Below are 15,182 nucleotides of genomic sequence, written 5' to 3' on the forward strand. Positions count from 1 at the left end.
ACAACAGCAAAAGTGAACACGAATCTCAGGCTGGTGAGACTTAGCTAAAATAGAAGTCCTGAAAATGCAGCTTTGTTTTCTTTGGGAAAACAAACACGGAAGAGGGACTTCCTTCCCGGTGAAGTCAGACCCCAGGTCCCAGTGAGGTGGTGGCTGGCGGCTGGGTCTCCTTGGCCCTGTCCCCGTGACTTGGGCCATGTTCTCAAGGGTCATTTGGGCGTGGCAGTGACACTTTCAGGAGAACCTTCCTGTTCTCATAGCTGCATTGAGAAATCGACCCCCACAGTGGTTCCCACGTTAAAGCTCGATGTCACTGTGTCTGTGCTATGTCAGATGTCCTTGTCTTGAATGTTGAGGTATTTGTTTTCCCCTTAACTTTTTATTTTGAAAAACTTGAAACTTACTTTTAAAATAAAAAGAACTCCCCTAATCTTATTGCCTAGATTCACCAATTGTCCACATTTTGCCACGTTTGATTTTCTTCCCTCTCCTGCTTCCAAAATTTTTTTTTTCTGAGCCATTTGAAAGTAAGTTGCAGACATCATGATGCTTCACCCTAAGTATATGAGCATAAATATATTTACATAACATATATATATAAGAACATCGTTCTTATAAATCCTCTCATCTTTGGGTGACACAGGCACTGTGTATGTTTACGCGGGGGTGTCACCTCCATGGATACTCTCTTACTCCTTTCTTCCCAGACCCTGTGGTCTTCTCCTTGGCACCCAGACCTGGAAGTCAACTAGAGTCATGTGTCACTTAACAACAAGGATACGTTCTGAGAAATGCAAGGTTAGGTGATTTCATCACTGTGTGAACATCATAGAGTGTGCTGACACAAACATAGATGGCATAGCCTACTACGCACCTAGGCTACATGGTACTAATCTTATGGGACCACCATCGTATATGCAGTCCATTGTTGACAAAAACGTTGTTATATGGCACGTGACTGTATCTTGTTCTGTCATTTTCTATGTTGTTTTGTTCTGGTTTTACTTATTCCTTCCTGGAAGAATAAGGGAGGGTCTTGCTGCATGCACCATGGAGGGCACTGCGGGGGGAAAAAAACAACAGCCCTCCTGGGTTTGGCCTTAGAGCCACAACAGGATCTGATCTGCGACATCCCTAGGATATCTGTCACATCGTGCTTCTTAGCAGAATGTCTGTATTGATGCTGAAAGAATGGTAGCTCTTTCCTCCACTTGAATTGCTTTACAAGGCATGACATGTGCCCAGGCAGAACGGAGGTGGGGGGCTGTGTGGGCCCGTGGAAGGTCATGAGGGTTGTGGTTATGGCCTGACCTGCTGTTCCCCACACGGGTGCAGCGTTAGGGGAGAGTTCACAGCAGGCCTACAGTGCTTCTGTTTCTCAGACTGGTGAAAATTCGCTGTGGGTAACATCTCTAACTTCAGTGGGTGCTTCCATCTTGGGAATCTACCTTATTTGAGGGCTTTCTGACTTTCGAGCAGGCTGTGGTATGCCCTGTGATATGTCTTAGATTTGATGATACTTGATCAATGAGCAGGTTAACCAAAACTTGATAATTTAAAAGTTGGCTTATAAAAAAGGTTTTTCCTTTCCTTTGTACATTCAACTCATGAGGTCTTTACCAAGCACTACTCCACGCTCAGCACTGTGAGCGTCTGGGAACACGAAGATGAATGAACAGTCACCACTCTGCAGAGCTGGGCTTAGCAGGGTCAGCATGTGGTTAACAAGTACTTACCTTGAATGCACTGCCTCAAAGAGAGAAGGAAATTTGAGACTGTAGGTAATCAGGGAAGGCTTCCTGAAAAGGAAGATTGCAAAGCAAAGTTCAAAGAAGAGCCATTATGAAGAAGAAAACTTGGGGCTTCCAAACCAGACAGATACATAACCATTAAGTGTGAAGTGAACACTGAGCCCCAGGAGTATGAATGTTGTGAAGCTGGGACCATATTTTGGAGCAGATTCATTCAGGAAAATGTGTGCTGCTCAGAGAGGGCCAGCCCCATGGCCAAGTGGTTAAGTTCACGCACCCCTCTTTGGCGGCCCAGGGTTTCGCCAGTTCTGATCCTGGATGCAGACATGGCATTGCTCATCAGGCCATGCTGAGGTGGTGTCCCACATAGCACAACCAGAAGGAGCTACAACTGGAATATACAACTATGCACTGGGAGCCTTTGGGGAGGAGGAGAAGAAGGGAAAAAGAAAAGAAGATTGGCAACAGATGTTAGCTCAGGTGCCAATCTTTAAGAAAAAAAAGTGTGCTGCCCAGAATCAGGTGGACCAGGAGAGTGTTCCAACATCTAGCCCATTTACCTGTATTTTTATTTGAATTAGGGATTTTACAGGGGGTTCAAAACAAAAAAAAACCAGGCAGCCTTTAACACTTGATTCAGAATGAACCAACTCTGGTATAGTTTATTGTGTGCAACTCCGGGGGTAGGTGTAGTTGATCCTGAGGGAGAAAGAAGAAAACCAGCTTTGCCCATCAGTATGTGTTTAACCAAGCAAGAATGCTGCTTAGGCTTACTTTTCACAGCTGTGAATGTCCTCTTACCTTCTTTCCAGACTTCCCAAGTACTTGGTTCTTCCTTCCAACAGCAACATAGAAACCTAAGGCTCTGGGCTCTTGTTAGAAGACTACAAGCTGAGCTGCCTTTTCTCTGGCTCCTGTCAGAAGTCTGACTGGGATAAGTTACGTTTAGAAACGACAGCAAAGGCAGGAGCTGCAGGCTCTGACAGAGGCTGTGAGGGAAGCGGGCAGAGCAGGGGAGCCTGTGGCCATGCCAAGTCCAAAGGGGCAGCTGCTGGCCGTTCTGCAGATGGTTGTCACGTGAGGAGCTGGGCCCAGTATTACCAGACCTTCCAATTTTACAAGAATAGCCATAAATTCTAATGATTTCTAAATGTTGACAATTAATTCAAAAACTGTTCTAGGAAAAAAAAAATGGTTGTGCCAGATACCAAATCCTGCCATCCACACAAAACACAGCTTTGGCTCTAGGTGGCTAGTTTGCATCCTCTGGTCGAAGGGAGATGTCCATTCCATTTATTCTTTCACCTTTACATCAAATTAGACAACTCGAAGTCTGGATGCCAAGATTGTGTGAGCTTAGTCCCTCCCAGAATTCCCTTTACGTTGTACTTTAATGGTCTACAGCTTAATTTTAATTGAAGGTTCGTATAAGACGGAGCCATATGAAATCTGCATATGTGTGAAACTGCGGCTGAGGAGACTGGCAATCACATCACTTCGCACCACATGTGAAGTCCTGAGTACCTAAATTCTTTTAGCATCCATTGCTAAAAAGACATTGTTTCCCGTGTGAAACTGGATTGCTTTCTCCTTTCTGACAGGAGATAATTTATTTTTGCTGTGGTTGCCGGGAAGCTCAGGGCTAAGTAGAAGAGTCAGCTGTTAGCTTCTGTTTGCTTCCTCACCCTTTCCCTGGTCCCAATCACTGGTCTTCTCTTAGTTGTGGTTGTTTGCTATAGGCTACCTCAAATTCTTTTTTGGAAATATATGAATAACCTCTGGTAGAAGACTATGTATTTGATTTAAAGGGCCTCCTCTTTGTCTCACGGACAGGGAGTCAAGCCATTACCTTTCCTACATAAAGCAGAGCACAGCTGTGCAGTGGGTCTGCCTGTGTCACCCTTCATACTGGAGTTCCATGACAAGTGTGTGTTGGTGCAACCATCACCACTGTCCATTTCCAGAACTCTCTCATCCTCCCAAACAGAAACTCTGCATCCGTTAAACAATATTGTCCCCTTCCCGAATCCCTGTAACCTCTATTCTTCTTTCTGTCTCTATTGAATATGTCTACTCTGGATACCTCGTATAAGTGGAATCATGTAATATTTGTCCTTTTGTGACTGGCTTTTTTCACTTAGCTTAATGTCCTCAAGGTTCACACATGTTGTAGCATATCAGAATTTCCTTCCTTTTTAAGGCTGAATAATATTCCATTGTATGTATATCACATTTTGTTTATCCGTTTACCCATTGATGGGCACTCGGATTATTCCCACCTTTTGGCTATTGTGAGTAAAGCTGCCATGGACATGGATGTAGAAGGATCTGTGAGGCCCTTTCAGTTCTTTTGGATATGTACCTAGGAGTGGCATTACTGGAGCGTATGGTAGTTCTATTTTCAGTTTTTGAGGAACTGCCATACTGTTTCCCAAAGCAGTTGCACTATTTTACATTCCTGTCAACAGTGCACAAGGATTTCAATTTCTCTGCTTCCTCACCAACACCTACTTTCTGTTGTTGTTTATATAGTAGCCATTCCAGTGAGGTGATATTTTATTGTGGTTCTGTAAATGAGGTACCTTTTTTTCCTTCTGGAACACATGGTCCCTTATCTGAGCTTATCTTGCACCTCTGGTCCCTTGACTTACACCTCTTGTCTTTTGTAAAGACTCCAACTGCCTCAGCCTTTGGTGTTGAAGCTCCAGTGTCTGGCAGGGGCCAGATTGTGCAGGGCATGGTAGGCCGAGGGAATGAATTGAGAATTTATCCTCAGCCTATATTTAGAAGAATATGCCACAGACTAAAAGATAATTCCTCCCTGTATCGGGCAGCGTTGATGCTGGAGTGAATGGTGGTGAGTGATGATTGCTATCTGACGACATTCAGACAAGGGGATCCAGAATACCCACTCCTGCAAGTCTGGCCACCTTGTCTCCTGTGAGGCTCTAAACAGGAAACAATGACAAAGGACAGCTGAGTGTCACCTGATCACTACTAGGGCTTGTGTAAAACCACTGTACAGAGCCCTGTGACTAATAAGTGAGAGTATGTGGAGTTCATCCAGCCTGTTTTACACATTGGGCTTCCTAAGACCAAGGGACACATTGATAGCCCTCCTTGGTTTGAAGGGAAGATCTTCCTTGACTGTTTACATCTGTATATTAATTTCAGTGCCCTCCTCAGTCCTCCTGATTCCCTGTCCCGTGCTTGCATCATCTTCTCTACAGTGACTTTCCCCAGGGTGGTAGGGACAGCCAAGAGAAGGGACTGTGGCTTGCTGTGGACATCTGTGAGCCTTTTGAAATTGAGGAGAGAGAGTCTTGTATTCATCTTTGTACCCTGCTTCTAGCCTGAGCCAGGGCTCAGCAACTATTTCATTAAAGAATGAGAAAGAAATACTGGTCAGATCCCTACACCTTCCCCCTGTTCCCTATAGCCTAACATCCTCAGGATACAGCCTGGATACAGTCTGCCCATCAGCAGAGATGTCCAGTGTGATCATTGTGTCAGGTGGAGCTGTGCTAGGGAAATCCACATGGAATGGCTGAGTAGAGGCATCTTTCTTCCTCATCCCACTCATAAGCACTTAACAAGGCAAATAATTCGGGAGTGTATATTAACTCCAGCTCAGGGTACCAGGAAAGCCTGCACCTCAAAGTCAGTGATCATTTGGAGAAACTTCCAGTTATTTCCCTGGAATTCAGTGTGCTCTGGAGACAGTTCCACCAGCGTGTGTGGTCGCTGAGGAATGCTGCCTCTGGCTCTGGACCTCCTTGGCTTCAGTTGATGGTGGGCATCTGCCATGAAGAGCATCCCCCAATTGTTAGCAGTTCAGGGCCTGATCCATAACAAGGACAAAAAGCATAAAGTTGATGTAAAACATGCTGCTGTTGACAGAGTCTGTGTTTCTAGTCTTGCTGTCTCTTAATATATAATGATGTGGTGTTTATATTTGCTCATTTAAAAAATAGTTTTTGATTACCTGTACTATTTGATGTTGGAGATAAAATGATAAGGAAAAGCAAGGTCCCCTTAGAGCTTCCCTTTAGTAGAGGAAAGATGATACATAAGTCAGATCAGAGGGTGATGATTGCCATGACGACAGGATAATGGAATGGGGACTGAGCAGGGGGAGGAGATGGAACCCCATGCTTTAGATAGGGAAGAGCTTGGTGAGGAGGTGGCATTTGAGCTGAGAGCTGGATGTAAATAGAGATTTGAGTGGAATCAGTCTTAGCAAAAGAAAGGGAAGCCCTGGGCAAACAGGAGATTGGCATGTTCCAGGGATGGAGAGAAGGCCGGGAATGTGAACAGAGTATTGTGAATGAGGGGGAAGGTAGACAGATGAGGCAAGGACCAGATAGATCAGTGGTTTTCACCTTGACTGCACGTTAGAATTATCTGAGGGACTTACAAAAATTTCCAGTGCCCAAGCTCCACTCCCAAAGATTGTGATTTAATTGGCTTTGGGTGGGGCCTGGACATTGGTATTTTATAAAAGCTCCCCAGGGAGTTCCATGGTGCAGCCTGAGTTGAGAACATCATCAGTCTTGATCATGCAGAGTCTTACTGACTCTGGTAAGGGGTTTGGACTTTAGTTAAACCAAGGGGAACCGTTTGACAGTTTGGGCTCGGGGAGTAACATGATCTGACTTTGTCCTTACGAGGCTCACTGTGGCCACAGTATGGGGAGTAGAGGTAGGAGGTTGTTCAGGTGGTTCAGCTGAGAAGTGATGCTGGCTTGGACCAAGGCTGGTATCAGTGGAGATGGTAAGAAGAGGTCACTTTGGGTATAAGTTTTGGAGGTTGCACTCATAAGATGGATTGGGTTTAGGATATGAGGCAGAAAGAAACCAAAGTTGCCTGAGAGTTAACCTGAGTAACTGGATAGATGGTGGTGCCGTTCACAGAAATGGGAGAGATGGGGCAATAACGGGTGTGAGAGGAGGGGGAATAATTGTGTTCGTTGGTTGGAGTGAAAGCCTCAGGCTTCTCTTCTCTCTAGATTGAGATAACTTGATACAGGTATAGGCAGTCAAATAAGGTTGACCAGGGGCCGGCCCAGTGGCATAATGGTTAAGCTTGCGTGCTCCCCTTTGGAAGCCCAGGATTTGAGGGTTTGGATCCCAGACATGGACCTACACACCACTCATCAAGCCATGCTGTGGCGGTGTCCCACATACAAAAGAACAAAAAATAGAGGAAGAGTGGCATAGATGTTAGCTCAGTGACAGTCTTCCTCGGGCAAAAACAAGATTGGCACAGATGTTATCTCAGAGCCAATCTTCCTCACCAAAAAAAAAAAAAAAGTTGACAAAAATATTCTGAGAAATCCTGTTCCTATAGTGCTAAGAGTTTTCTTGAAATCTTCCAAAGGTAAGAACCAAAGCAATTGACTATCTTAGTGCATGGAACCTGTGATGAGAAGGGAAGAGGAGCCTCTTTGATTCAGGAATCAGGCTGGATGTTGGGGAAGGATGTACTTTGAGAGATTGCATGTAGTTAACCCCTGTCTTGCTACAAGAATTAAATGGTATACTGATATATAGAATCCAAAATAGGTTAAGATATTTGTATTTGACTTTAAGGGGATTTTTTTTTCCCCAACAAAAGTATCTTCTAAGATATGTCTAGTTCACATTCAGATTATAATTAATTTTCCTTCCCTGACCAGGCCCTGAGTGTCCAGCATTAAAAATAACCCAGATTTTTAAGTCAGAATCAAATTCTTAAAATTGCTTACAAGACTTTTACATGGAGAACAAAATGGAATTTGTTAGAACAGCTTATTTTTGCCCTGATGGAAGAAGTGGGTGAGACTGCAATGGTGGAGCATGTTAATTGGTTATATCAGAAAAAAGTCCTGATTGTAAGTTCACTGAGGGCAAGGACTGTCATTTGCACAGTTTGTGTTTTTTACAATACCTGGTGTCTCTGCTCATTCCAGGGCTTTTTGTTTCATTTGTTTAGTAAAGTTACGAGATCTTCTTTGCAGAAACTCTTTCGAGAGCTAGTGCTTGTCTGAATGGCTGAGGAGGAAGGTTGACTGGAAGGCTTCGGCAGTCCCAACAGCTTCCGGGACGCTGCTTTGTTCTTACTAAAGAAACTCGAGATGTGGCTGCCTTCTAGTAGAGACAGGAGAATTCAGTGTGGCGTGGCTGTCTAGAAAATGGCCAATGTCTGAAACTCCTTAACGAAGACTGTACATTGGCTCCCAGCCCCAGAAGCAGTGCTGGGAGCCTGTGACATTAGGCTGCATGGCGCTAAACTTTGAAATGTCAAGCTTCATTGCCGTTCCATTTTCCTTGGATGGGTTCATCATGGTAAGCCGCATGTTGAGCGTTCATTGCCTGCCTGCCTCCCTGACCCATCTTGTCCACCTTCACCCACAGATAACTGCAGTGACCTGAACTCCGAGCTGCAGAGGGTGCTGACGGGGCTCGAGAATGTCGTCTGCTGCAGGAAGAAGAGCAGCTGCAGCCTGTCGGTGGCCGAGGTGGACAGGCACATCGAGCAGCTCACCACGGCCAGCGAGCACTGTGACTTGGCTATTAAGGTAGCCCCCCTCCCCCGTCCGGCTCTTGGAGAGCGTCTGAAGGAAAGGAGCAGAGCTGCCTCCTTTGAAGTGTTGTTTTCTCAGATACCTGTTAAGAATGAATGTCTCTGAGAAAGCCATACTATAGATCGGGCCACCAGGGAGAGGCAGGAGCCCTGTAAATTTTTGTTGGGCTGAATCACATTAGGAAAAGTCATTACATCAACAGTCAAAATCACTGGCTTTGCCAAAAAGAATGACAATTTCCTTGGTTCCTTGGAACCACATTATTTTAGTATGGTTCATCCTGTAGCATTTTTAGGTTGTAAGATTAAGTTGGAAGTTTTATTAAAGCTTTAAGGCCTCTATAATCTTATTTCAGGAGTTATCAATCCATGGTTCTAACGAGGGGGAGGTGCAGGGCCTGCACGCATCATCTATCCTGAGCACACTGGGCTGGGTCTCAGCCACGCCTTTCACACGCATTCATCTTACTGCTTAGGGAGGACCAGGTGAGAGGAATGTGCTGCATCTGCACACACTCATCGTGAACAATGGGAACGTCAAGTCCTGATGATACTGGGCCTCTGGTGTCTTTGTATTACTTCACCATAGCCTGCTGACCTGGGCATAGCAATTCAAACTGAGGAGTCTGGGAGGAACCCATGTAAACGGAAAATGTGATGTTTTATTTGAAAAATGTCTTAGGACTCTAGGCCCAAGTTTCTATCAACAGGCATCCTGGATTTCACAAAAGAGCTGTGGTTCCCCTAGGTAAACCATGATTCGTGTTTGTAACACAGCTGGTTTTCCAGCTTTATTCATCTGAATTGTAAGTATACGGTTGGTGTGGTTTGGGTAGGCAACCACTGGCGTTTCTTTCTCTGGAGTCTCCCAGGCCCTATATTTGATGTAATGTCGACTTGGATACTAGCCCTAGCCTCAGCATTGAGAGGGAAGGAGGAGGCCAAGGATTTCTGCCAACCAGCAAAGGACAGAGCGGGGCCTGGAGCAGGGCCGGGTGGAATAAGAGTCTCAGATTTGAGAGGAAGGACAAAGCACCACATGTGGAGAGTGGCAGCCAGATTTGGGTATCTGTCTTCATCAGGGAACCACGTGAGCATCTAAGAGCGACGTACCCACACATTTTTCATTTTTGAGACCTTCTGTTTCTCATCACATGGCTTTGCTGCCTTCTGCCCCTACATAGCAATTCTCCCTCCTCTTTCCATATCAGTTGTCTTATACTTCCTTTTCCAAAGGACAATAAACGTGAAGGAATAGTTTCTGAAAGCCAGCAGAATGAGTTCTTCCCTTTTTTTCTAATTTTATCTATGTATAAAACCATTAATACAGTGTTTCACATGAATTTTTTAAAAATTCTCCAACTACTATTAAGATTCTATTTTAGCTCATAGCTGTCTTATTAGTTAATTAAATCCTGGCTGTCTTAGAAACCTCCACCGTGAGCTTCCTCTTTTCTGTGTCACTGAGGTTTATTTTTGTCTTTCACATCTTGGGACTGAAGCTCATTCCCACCCTCTGAATTCTGATGTGACACTGAAAGCTGGAAATGGTGATGTGACCTCTTGTATTGCTGAGTTGGAACACAGGAGGCCTATAATTTAGGAAGCTTCTAGTTAGATTTCGTATGCAGTTTGCCACTTCACATTTGCATTATCAGGATCACTAATTGGCTTGCTGTCTGGTTATGCGTATTCACCAACTCTGGAACCTGGACAAAGGAGATAAACATCTGTGTGGACATGGCAGTTAGTGCCACAGGTAAACTTAGACACCAGGAAGGGACTGATTTTCTTACTCTGGAAACACGCACTATGACCCAGGCAAGTGACAGAGCCTCATCTGAAAATGGAGAGAGAGGATGATTTAGGGGGTGTCACTAGTCGTGATTACTGTCTACAGTGAAGGGGCTCCAGAACTCATTCCTCTGTGGACACTCCCTCCAGTCTGGCCTGTTTTCTCCCCTTCCCTTTTCTCCAAGGTAACTCACTTGGCTTGTCTTTGTGGCTGTGTTTTCCAGACAGTCGAGGAAATTGAGGGGGTACTCGGCCGGGACCTGTATCCCAACCTGGCTGAAGAGCGGTCTCGTTGGGAGAAGGAGCTGGCTGGGCTGAGGGAAGAGAATGAGAGCCTGACCGCCATGCTGTGCAGCAAAGAGGAGGAGCTGAACAGGACCAAGGCCACCATGAATGCTATCCGGGAGGAGCGGGACCGGCTCCGGAGGAGGGTGAGCACGCCAAGTCCCACGCGGCTGGGCCTTTCCCAGAGGGTATAGAGCCACGAGAAGCCATCAGGTAGAGCCCAAGGCAGCCCCAGGAATTTTGTGGCATTTGTAGTCTTGGGAATCACCATCCCCATCTTGTTAAGAAGTCATTCTTGAGAGGAATGTAGTTTGAAAGTGTGAGGTATGGAGGTAAGATTTTTAAAAAAAAACTATTCTCTGGAATCGCAAACCTAAGTGGATGATAAAATTATATCAGAGCACTGATTCACAAACCATTCTCCAGGGTACACACGTCTTTCCCAAACTCAATTAAAATGTTCTTTTAAGATAGACTAATAATAACTTATAATTTGTAAAAGTATGTAGAATTTTCCCCTTTACCATTTCTTCTTTAAATTTTTCTTTAAGTATAGTACGTGCTCTCACTTATCTATACTGAGTCTTGTATGAAATGTTATCTCTTCTAGTGTAGACTAAAGTTAAAATAATCAAATATATGTATTTATGTATGTTCTGTACAAGTGTATGTATGTATGTGTCATTCCTGGTACGTACCGCAGTGTACCAATGGCTCTTGGCCTGAACCAGTCTGAGAACCCCTTTATTTAGGAAATACATCCATTACTATAGGAGCTGTTTTTTCAGGATAGAAATGTTTGGCAGAGTCGCTGAAGCACTCAGTTTTCCAAAGATAGAGTTTTTTTCTCAGGACCCCACAAGTACTTCTTTGTTTGGCTGTGAATTTGATCTGTGGTTGGACTTGGGGTGAAGCAATGAACTCTTCAGTCAGAAACGGTTTCCTCTGAACTTCACTTTGAGTTTCTAGACCTACTTTACTCTCTTTCTCAATTGTGGCAATATTAGAAGCTTGCTTTTTAGTGGCGCTTGGACCCGTAATTTTGCACATAGATAAAGTTGAATTAGTGAGGAAAAAAATACATCTAGCAGAATTCATCATCCTTCATCATTGCACTTTAACTTGTTCTTCCATAAGGACAGCATATGTAAATCATTGTTTTTAATCCACATGCAAGTTTTCATGGTTGCTATTATATATGAATATGGAAGAAATTACTATATTTGAACATTATCAACTGTTTTCCTCATTTGTGACTAATGTCATAATTAAAAGGCCAGCGTTCCTATCTCTCATATCTGAAATCATTTTGTTTGAACTCACATGCAAAAGCTTATTTTCAGCACCCAGCTGTATCGGCTGCCATTCTCCACACTTGCATCAGCGGGTGTAAATCATCCCAGTCAGCAAAGGCTTTATCTGGGCAGCTGATGAGGTTCACTTTGTGCTCAGGCCCACACCACCTGTGATTTCCTGGTTACCCTCCCTGGTCATTATGACTAATGCCCTAATTAGGTGTGCTCGCTCTTAGCGGGCGTATTCTCATGGCGTGTCTTTTGTGAAGGAAATGTTGGTCTTAGATGTAATTACATATTGTGGTTTAGAATAAATTTCCTCCTCTAACTTGAGTTACTAAAGCACAAGACAGCCCTTAATTGTGACTAGCAAAAGATGAAAAGCCAATCCTCCTTTGAGTTTTTTCTCCAACTCTGGAGGTTAGTACTGATATCAGCATAGTGTTAATACGTGGTACACTATGTGCCCGGGCTCTGGAGTATGACCCTCTGTGGTCACAGCCTGCCCTACCAAGTCACCATGGGTCTTTGGCAACTTACCTAACTTCTCTGTGCCTCAATTTACTCTGCCATGAAGTGGGGATGATAATAATACCAAGTGCAGGAAAATTAGATAATACTCACAAAGCACTTAGACTGTAGCTGGTACACAGTAAATGCTCAAAAAATGTTAGTAGTTGTTTAGGGTGAAATTCAGAGTTACGTGTTAAGCTGTCTGGAAAGTTTAGCACCGTATCTTTTTTTTTTTTTTTTTTTTTGAGGAAGATTAGCCCTGAGCTAACATCCGCTGCCAAGCCTCCCCTTTTTTGCTGAGGAAGCCTGGCCCTGCGCTAACATCCATGCCCATCTTCCTCTACTTTATATGTGGGACGCCTACCACAGCATGGCTTGCCAAGCAGTGCCATGTCCGCATCCGGGATCCAAACAGGCGAACCCCAGACCACCGAAGTGGAACGTGCACACTTAACCACTGTGCCACTGGGCTGGCCCCTTTTTTTTCCTCCCTAAGAATCCATAGATATTTGAAGAACTCATAAACATTTAATAACTATACACACATGCACACATGCACACACACTGTAGTCAAAACCTTTCTTCTGATCACTTTTATTACCTTTAAGTTTTGCACTTAATATGGCTTTATATAAATGTATATAATGTACATTTCAATTACCTCCAAATAAAAATATGTTGAAGAACTTGTATCTCTTCCTCAACTGGAAATATTCTCAGGAATTTGTATACATACCCATGAATTGGATTTATTTCTCGACAATTGTGGGTCTCATAGAATTTGCTAGAAGCCTTTGAATGCCAATTTACTAGACTTCAGATGCTAGATGACTTCTACCTACCACCACCCAATATTTCGTTTTTCTGTGGAGGAATCTGTCTTTTGTGGTTGATTGTCTTCTGTTCTTCATGATGTGTAGCCCTGTGGAGTGACCAAGGTGTGGTTTCATTTCTGTCCCTGTGATACCATGTGATCTATGGCTGGTTTGCCTTTGCTATCTTTACAGCATCTCTGAATCCACAGTTCATCAAAGTTGCAGGCAAAGCACCTGGGGTCACTTTTTTTTTTCCCATTGCCCACATTTATTGTATAGAATTTGAACTGACCAGATCAATAGGATTGGTGCTTGCCCCTTGCCTGTAATTAAACAAAGTGCTCTCAGTAGGCTTTCTGAGCCTTGTTCAAGATTTAATTAAATTAGATCATTAATGTCAGCTAACAGATTGAGCTACTTGGCAGAGCAGTAACTAAGGAACAACAGGCAGACAATTTTTTTTTATTGGTCCCAGCTCATTATTAAATGAGATAATCATTTATTTCTACATGCTCTGTAATATAACCACTCCTTTCCTCACACTTAAAGAAGCAGGCTTAATTTAGGCAAGGTAGAATTAATTACTCTAGAAAGGAAGCACTTTGTTCTGCATTTATTCATTTCGTAAACATGATTGGTCGTCTCTTCTGTGCCAGGCAGAGGGGTTACAGTAATGAACAGGACACAGTCCCTGGCTTGATGGGTGTTAGGGAGACAGGCAAGTAAACAGGTCATTACGATGGTGTATGTCAAGTGGTAGGGAGAGGTGAACACAGAGGGTGCCCTGGGAGCTCATAGGAAGGACACGTGATGGGAGATCCAGCTTCTCCACACTATTTGCATTTTTTCCCTAATTGTTTAGGTCAACTGCCATGTAGCAAAAATGAATGCTTTCTCCAGATAGTTCACTAAAGCAAACTGGATGTGACCACAGGCTCGTGAGTCTCTGTCCCATTGGATCACAGACTTAAGTCAAAAATGGGCCACACAAGTTCCCTCTGAGATTTTGTACAAATTCTTGGGAAAGTTCCACAAATTCATGGCATAAAGTGATTGTAGCAGAGTTTCTTCCTTATACCACGTGCCCCACCTCATTATTTTCAACATGTCTGGAAATGAATCCCATCACGTTTCCTGAGCTTCCTTCATCCTTGGGGTCTGGCTTCTGCGTTGACCCTCTGGTCATCACCACAGTAAATGCAAGAGACTATAAGACACGCTGTTTTGAACCAAATAAAAATCACCCAAATCTGAAGTTTCCCCCTCTCTACTTACCCAGTCCTCCTCACAATGTCTTAAAAACTCTTAGTATTAGTTAATTAACTTGGTGTGGGAGCGGAGAGGGCAGTATTTCCACCACTGATAAGAAGATACAAGTGTTTGTCTTTTCTGAACCAATTACTCTTGATTCCTAAATGCAGCGTTACATTTATGAAGGGATTTCATTGTTCTGTTCATAGGACCTATGTAATAAAAATGGAATCACCTAGTTCAGCTAAAGTTTTTTAAAATATGAACGAGGACTCTACACTGCAGATTTTTCAGTGGCTGCCATTTGGCTCCTTAGCTAGGAAAAAGGACGGGTGAACTTCCAGAATGCTGGCGTGCCCATTTCCTTGCCCCTCACCTCGTCCTTTTTTTTTCCCCCCCTTAAAGATTGGCACCTGAGCTAACAACTGTTGCCAATCTTCTTTTTTTTCCCCTGCTTTTTCTCCCCAAATCCCCCCAGCACATAGTTGTATATTTTAGTTGTGGGTCCTTCTAGTTGTGGCATGTGGGACACCACCTCAGTGTGGCCTGATGAGCAGTGCCATGTCCGCGCTCAGGATTCAAACCAGCGAAACCCTGGGCCGCCGAAGTGGAGCGCGCGAACTTAACCATTCAGCCATGAGGCCGGCCCTTCGCCTCGTCCTTCTTAACAGAAAGTAACCCCAAATCCGTGGTAACATAGCCTTTTTTAGGAGAAAGGAGTCAGGAAAGGAAGGGTGCAGGTAAGAAGAAATTTCCTTTACACATTGTCACTCTCTGAGGACTCATTTACTCTGTAAGCTTTTCAAATTAGCAATCCTGTCATTTACTCCTTTGGGCTACTTTTTTTTAACTTATGATTACAGTTTTATTTTAGCAAAAAGATACAAATCAGAACCAGCCAAAATAAAAGATGC

At 43.9% G+C, this 15,182-nt stretch overlaps 1 protein-coding gene across 8 annotated transcripts in view; it reads left to right on the plus strand.

The window, feature by feature from the left end:
* MCC (MCC regulator of WNT signaling pathway) overlaps positions 1-15,182 on the plus strand; it is a 407,698-nt gene that overhangs the window by 325,210 nt on the left and 67,306 nt on the right. For all 8 annotated transcript variants that reach the window (XM_001504578.7, XM_070234444.1, XM_023617859.2 and 5 more), the window contains 2 exons: positions 8,147-8,310; positions 10,334-10,540. In XM_001504578.7, coding sequence (XP_001504628.1) covers positions 8,147-8,310; positions 10,334-10,540 — 371 coding nt within the window. The remainder of the gene's footprint in view (positions 1-8,146; positions 8,311-10,333; positions 10,541-15,182) is intronic.

This window comes from Equus caballus, chromosome 14, assembly GCF_041296265.1.
Source record: "Equus caballus isolate H_3958 breed thoroughbred chromosome 14, TB-T2T, whole genome shotgun sequence".
NCBI classification, from domain to species: domain Eukaryota; kingdom Metazoa; phylum Chordata; class Mammalia; order Perissodactyla; family Equidae; genus Equus; species Equus caballus.